Consider the following 6,945-nt stretch of genomic DNA (forward strand, 5'->3'; position numbering starts at 1 on the left):
ATTCTGGGTGGGGATGAGGATGATTCTGGGTGGGGATGGGGATGGGGATACATTGTGGAGAGGGACAGACGATTCTGGGTGGGGATGAGGATGATGGAGTTACATTTTAAAAATGGATGAGGATGATTTTGTGTGGGGATGAGAGTTACATTATGAAGAGGCTCTCCACAATGTAACTCTCATTCCCACCCAAAAACATCCTCATCCATTTTCACAATGTAACTCCATCATGTCAGTTTGTCAGGGTCAGGTGTCTCATCTGGGGAGATTAAATACAGTCCACTCCACACACCAAGCTGCAGCAGCATGGTGCACACACACTGACTTAGTGCCTTACCCTTCCATGCTGCTCTCTCGAATCTTCATGCACCTAAGAGGGCCTGCCACACACCATCCCCGTGTCACGCCCAATCACATTACTAACCTAGCGGCAGGCTCAGTCTCAGCAGGGTAGGAAGCGGAGCCAGTGTCAGATCACGGATCACCAGCAGCCTGGCTGCTAAAAGTTTAATTTCATTATGCTGCTGCTGTAGGAGGTGCAGGTTGGCCCCTTATAAGTGTACTTGCTGTACCCCCACTGATGGTGGCCCTGCTCCCGAGTGCCTTTGTAGCCAGTACCACGATTGGAAATCTAGCCTCCAGCTGAGTCTGGAACACCACCCACTTACTGAGTCCACTACAGTTTTGCCCACACATTGTAGCATGGAAAGGACAATTTACTAAACTACTATCTAAAACCAATTTGGAAATTGTTTAATCTGCCTAAAATATATATATAAATGCCTTGGAAAGGCAAACAGTGTGCTTTCTGACCAAAGTATATCTGCAATGTGTCTTGGCTATCATTAAGCATTTTTTGATAATTTTACTTGCTGTCTAGAACTTCCCTTTGATTAAACACAAGCTTGTGACACATAAGACAGGCTTTGGTCTTCCTGGACCGTACAGCATAAAACCAGACGAAAAAGGGAAAAGCTGTCAAATATTTGTTTCTTACCTCACGATTATCGGCCACAATAACAAGCTCCACCATATTTGGTCATCTTCGAAGTATCTCTTTTGTGCTGCCAAAACAGATAACATAGAAAGTTCAATGTTGAGTATTATGAAGCACGGCTGTTCTTTTCCAGTCTAGGCCCTGACTGGGCAAGTTTGCATCTCGCAATTTACCCTTCCAAATGTATTTTCTCGCTCCAATTTTGAGAAGTAATAAGAAAGTGCAGAGGCAGAACAAGTAGACACCTGATGTTTTTCTACTGTTGTTCAGCATATGATTTGATACAACAAAGCCTTTTGAAAAATCTTATTTGCATTAATTAGTTCTATTGCTTCAATTTACACAATTAAAAGGTCTTTTAATACAAGTATAATTAGACTTCTCCATGACTCACTTTAAGATACATGTTTAAATTGAACTTGTGAAATAACAATGCAATCAGTCTTCTATTACTGTTAGTCAAGAAAAGACCTTTTTAATAGCCTATAATAAGGAATAATTTAGTAAAAATTATGTTTCTTTCTCCAATGGCAGCCAATGAAAAAAGAAACGCACTTGTAAAAATGATAAAGTTAACTACTAAGACTGCTCTGTAGGTGACCAGGAGTATTGAAAAGGTATGAGGAATGTTGCCGGTGCTACATATTTTTCATAGTATGAACTGTACACCAACCTACTGTTATTATCATAATAGCTTGAAGTATACAGTGCCTTGCGAAAGGTATTCGGCCCCCTTGAACTTTTCAACCTTTTGCCACATTTCAGGCTTCAAACATAAAGATATAAAATTTTTTATTTTTTGTGAAGAATCACCAACAAGTGGGACACAATTGTGAAGTGGAACGAAATCTATTGGATTTTTTAAACTTTTTTAACTAATAAAAAAAATGAAAAGTGGGGCGTGCAACATTATTGGCCCCCTTGCGTTAATACTTTGTAGAGCCACCTTTTGCTACGATTACAGCTGCAAGTCGCTTGGGGTATGTCTCTATCAGTTTTGCACATCGAGAGACTGACATTTTTGCCCATTCTTCCTTGCAAAACAGCTCGAGCTCAGCGAGGTTGGATGGAGAACGTTTGTGAACAGCAGTTTTCAGCTCTTTCCACAGATTCTCGATTGGATTCAGGTCTGGACTTGACTTGGCCATTCTAACACCTGGATACTTTTATTTGTGAACCATTCCTTTGTAGATTTTGCTGTATGTTTGGGATCATTGTCTTGTTGGAAGATAAATCTCCGTCCCAGTTTCAGGTCTTTTGCAGACTCCAACAGGTTTTCATCCAGAATGGTCCTGTATTTGGCTGCATCCATCTTCCCCTCAATTTTAACCATCTTCCCCTGTCCCTGCTGAAGAAAAGCAGGCCCAAACCATGATGCTGCCACCACCATGTTTAACAGTGGGGATGGTGTATTGAGGGTGATGAGCTGTGTTGCTTTTACGCCAAACATATCGTTTTGCATTGTGGGCAAAAAGTTCGATTTTGGTTTCATCCGACCAGAGCACCTTCTTCCACATGTTTGGTGTGTCTCTCAGGTGGCTTGTGGCAAACTTTAGACGAGACTTTTTATGGATATCTTTGAGAAATGGCTTTCTTCTTGCCACTCTTCCATAAAGGCAGATTTGTTGCAGTGTACGACTGATTGTTGTCCTATGGACAGACTCTCCCACCTCAGCTGTAGTTCTCTGCAGTTCATCCAGAGTGATCATGGGCCTCTTGGCTGCATCTCTGATCAGTCTTCTCCTTGTCTGAGCTGAAAGTTAGAGGGACGGCCAGGTCTTGGTAGATTTGCAGTGGTCTGATACTCCTTCCTTGGGATGTTTAAAGCTTGGGAAATCTTTTTGTATCCAAATCCGGCTTTAAACTTCTCCACAACAGTATTACGGACCTGCCTGGTGTGTTCCTTGGTCTTCATGATGCTCTCTGCACTTTCAACAGAACCCTGAGACTATCACAAAGCAGGTGCATTTATACAGAGACTTGATTACACACAGGTGGATTCTATTTATCACCATCAGTCATTTAGGACAACATTGGATCATTCAGAGATCCTCGCTGAACTTCTGGAGTGAGTTTGCTGCACTGAAAGTAAAGGGGCCGAATAATTTTGCACGCACCACTTTTCAGTTTTTTTATTTGCTAAAAAAGTTTAAATTATCCAATAGATTTCGTTCCACTTCACAATTGTGTCCCACTTGTTGGTGATTCTTCACAAAAAATAAAATTTTTATATCTTTATGTTTGAAGCCTGAATGTGGCAAAAGGTTGAAAAGTTCAAGGGGCCGAATACTTTCGCAAGGCACTGTATGTTGTTGGGTTCTGCTTCAAGCGGAGAGTTCACAGAGAGGTATTCCAAGCACCAATAGGTTTAAGGGCTTTCTGCCGGTGTTTGTTTAGCATTTACAGAAAAACAAGAAAGATTCCTTTTCAGGGGTAAGCATCACAGTCCAAAACAAAAGCGCATTTGAAAACAGTTATTAAGCCTCCTGGCTAGTAAATAGACCCCACTGACTTGACCTGTAGACAAGTTACTCACAGCCTGCTTTCTTCCATTTCCAGTTACCACCAATTGAAGCCCGGTTCACACTGGTGTTACAGTGTGAGATTGTCATTCCGACTTTGGTCTGACTTCAATGCAACTTTCATGAACTAGATCTCGAGATGAGTGGAGACTTGGGTTTGGTATAAATGTTCAGGGAATAAAAAAATGGCGATGGGCCCCCCACCCCCCAAAATACATACCAGACCCTTATCAGAGCATGCAGTAGGGGGAGATGAGAAAGCGCCCCTGAACCATACTAGGTTGCATGCCCTCAAAATGGGGGGGGGGGACCCTGACAAGGACCCTATTTCCCCAAAACCCTGGGCTGCGGTTGTGTGGGTCTGTGGCAGGAGGCCTATCGAAATCTGGAAGCCCTCTGATCCCAAATTCCCCCATGTGAATGAGTATGGGGTACATAGTACCACTACCCATTCACCCCCAAAAAACAAGTGTAGTGTAAGTAAAACAGGAGGCCATTTTTTTACATTTTGACGTAGGGTTCCTCTTCAAGATCCTCAGAGCACAAGTCGCATGCCACAAACTAGGCTCTCCGGCACGACTAGGCTCTCCGGCAGAAAAAGTCCAGATGGTCTTCCCGACAGACTTTCAATGGAGTTACGAAGGACATCAGGAACGAACGGACTTGCCTACACACGAACGGACTAAAGTCCGTTCGAAAGTCCATTAGTTTGAACGTGATCATGTTACGACTGGACTAGAAATGGAAGTTCATTAGCCAGTAGCAGCCCTTGTGTTGTATTTGGTCCGTCGGACCAGCATACAGACGAACGGTTTTCCCGATAGGAATTCAGTCCGTCGGACAGATTTGAAACATGTTCTATTCTAGGTCCGTCGGAAATTTTTAAAGAAAAACGATTGGGCTATCCCACACACGATCGGACTATCCGACAGAATGATTCCATCGGACCTATTCTGCTGGAAAGTCCGGTCGTATGTAATGGCATTAGTTTCTTAGGTGGACTCGATCGGACCCTGCATAGTTGTCTATGGAGCGGCGGATGTCCGCTGACACCCACCGCCATCCGATCCTGTCCATCAAAATCAAACGTATTCCTATTTTCCATAAATCTGGCCGATTGGATCAGATGGCATTGAGTGGAAATGGATGGGCAGTTTGTTTCCATCTGATTGCCCCATAAAGGTGAGCAGGACTGCGTCCGTTCCCGCATAGTGGAGTGGACACGGACCTGTCATTCGCCTGCTCAGTGGGGTTCAGCAGAGAGATCCCCGGTGAGCAAGCAGATTCCGCCTAGCGGAGGCATCTGTGTGAAAAGGGCGTTAAGAAGTTTAGGCATATAAAAAGCAAACAAACACACATAATCATCTCTATGGCTGCATCATCACTGAGATACTGCAGCTACCCCATACTGGCTCTAGGACTGAGAACTGAGCGATCCCATGACTTCTCAGTTCTCTGTTCCCTCTGAGCAGAGAGAAGTGAGTGTCAGAGTGTCAGTCACTGCTTTCTGCTCTTCCCCTCCAATGCTCACTGGAGCGATGGGGTTGGGGACGAGTGGGAACGTCTGACTCAAGCTCTCAGCAGCGTGCTGAAAGGCTGAGCCAGCTGCCGATCAGGATCTAGGTGGATCCCCACATTATTGTGATGTCAGCCAAAAGCAGCTTTTGTCCACTTTTGGCTCACTCTGGCTCACAGGAGTGCAAAATAAAGGCTTTGCCATACTTCTCTTTTAAGATGAGGGACTATAAAAGAGGGCCACTGCATGTCCTAACAATTAGTATGCCATGTAGAACAGTGGTTCTCAACCCTGTCCCCAAGTACCCCTCAACAGGCCATGTTTTGGGATAAAATAGCTGTCCAAAATACCAAGCCATTAACTCTGATTTAAAGCACCTTTGCAAGATAAAGGAAAACCTGCAAACATGGCCTGTTGGGGGTACGCGAGGGACAGGGCTGAGAACCACTGATGTAGAACACCCAACGTGGAACACAAAGGCTTTATCACTGGGGCATAAATAACCCTTTAAAACACACTCATCTTCGTTTCTGATGGGCAAAAGCACTTGTGCAAAGAAACATTGAAAGAATTATAAGGCAGTTCTTCTTTTACCAGAAAAAAAAAAACACGAGAATAATAAAATACTTTTTTTTGTTCTGCAAATATCCCATGGTAATAATTTTGTTTTTTTACAAGATGTTTTCAAAAATTTGCCAGCATACTTGACTGATATTTTAACAGTTTTGTTATTTATTTTTAAAAGCCTCTTGCTACAAATCATTCTCTTTATTGTTCCAGGCCTACATTTATATTACAATGGTTCTGGAGGACACACTCCATGAATTGTTTTTTGTACCGTCTACAATTGAGAACACTTTCCGAAGGCAAGTATTTTAGATTTACAGAATGACACAGACTCTGGGTGAGGCTTAATGAAATGTTATTTTGCAACTTTTGCCAATATTTAGAAAAATAATTATTTACACGAACATCTCTTAGGCTCGGTTCACACAGTAGGCGGCACGACTTGCAGCGCCGCGACCTGCCGCGACCTCAGCGGCGACTTGCAAAACAACTTCTGTATAGAAGTCAATGCAAGTCGCCCGAAGTCGCCCAAAAGTAGTACAGGAACCTTTTTTCTAAGTCGGAGCGACTTGAATCGCTCCTATTAGAACGGTTCCGTAGTACAGAACGGGGCGCGACTTGTCAGGCGGCGAAGTCGCCTGGACAAGTCGCCCCTGTGTGAACCGAGCCTTATTTTTGCTGTTTATTTTACTTCATCATATCTTTTCTCACTGAAACAGGCTCCAGATTTATAAATAGACCAAATAGATCATAGTCTAAAGGCAAGGAAATTTCCTAAAGGAGACAGGCTTCTCTTGATTATCTAGGCCTGAAGAAGGAAATAGAGGTTAACATCCCGATTTGAGTTTTTTTGTATCTCCATTGACTTCCCATCGCACCCTGTTACTCCTTTAAAAAATAAAAACATACAGTTTATAAGATTTGGTTTTAACTCACACCTTTGCTCCCTCCCCCCCCCTCTTATTTTTCTTATAATAACCCATTTCATTATGCTTTTACTCAGGTACATCTCACTTTTACATAAGATCCTGGACCCTTAAAATGGAAGTAAACTGTGGGGTTTTTCTTCCTTCTTTTTCCTGCAAAGTAAAGGCATAATGTGCTAGTATGCAGTGCATACTAGCCAGGGCCGGTGCAAGGATTTTTGACACCCTAGGCGAAACCTAATTTTGCCGCCCCCTCTGGCTTCGCCCCTGGCTCCACCGACTTTGCCAGGTTAAATGGTTTAATTCAACCCTCTAACTGCTACATCTGCAAGACAGCTCGTTCATTTGAAAAAAAAACAAAAAAACAGACGTACCAGAAGGAATCACCAGGTGACTATAAAAGAGTAAAACCTAAAA

The 6,945-nt window shown here is 43.1% G+C and overlaps 1 protein-coding gene across 1 annotated transcript in view; it reads right to left on the minus strand.

Moving 5' to 3' along the window:
• ADAM12 (ADAM metallopeptidase domain 12) overlaps positions 1–6,945 on the minus strand; it is a 1,000,652-nt gene that overhangs the window by 397,987 nt on the left and 595,720 nt on the right. Inside the window, 2 exon segments of the mRNA XM_077455498.1 lie at positions 998–1,030; positions 1,032–1,064. Of these exon segments, the coding sequence (XP_077311624.1) occupies positions 998–1,030; positions 1,032–1,064 (66 nt within the window).

The sequence above is a fragment of the Lithobates pipiens genome, unplaced genomic scaffold, assembly GCF_037356315.1.
Source record: "Lithobates pipiens isolate NorthernLeopardFrog02 unplaced genomic scaffold, aLitPip1_a1.2 Scaffold_25, whole genome shotgun sequence".
NCBI lineage: Eukaryota > Metazoa > Chordata > Amphibia > Anura > Ranidae > Lithobates > Lithobates pipiens.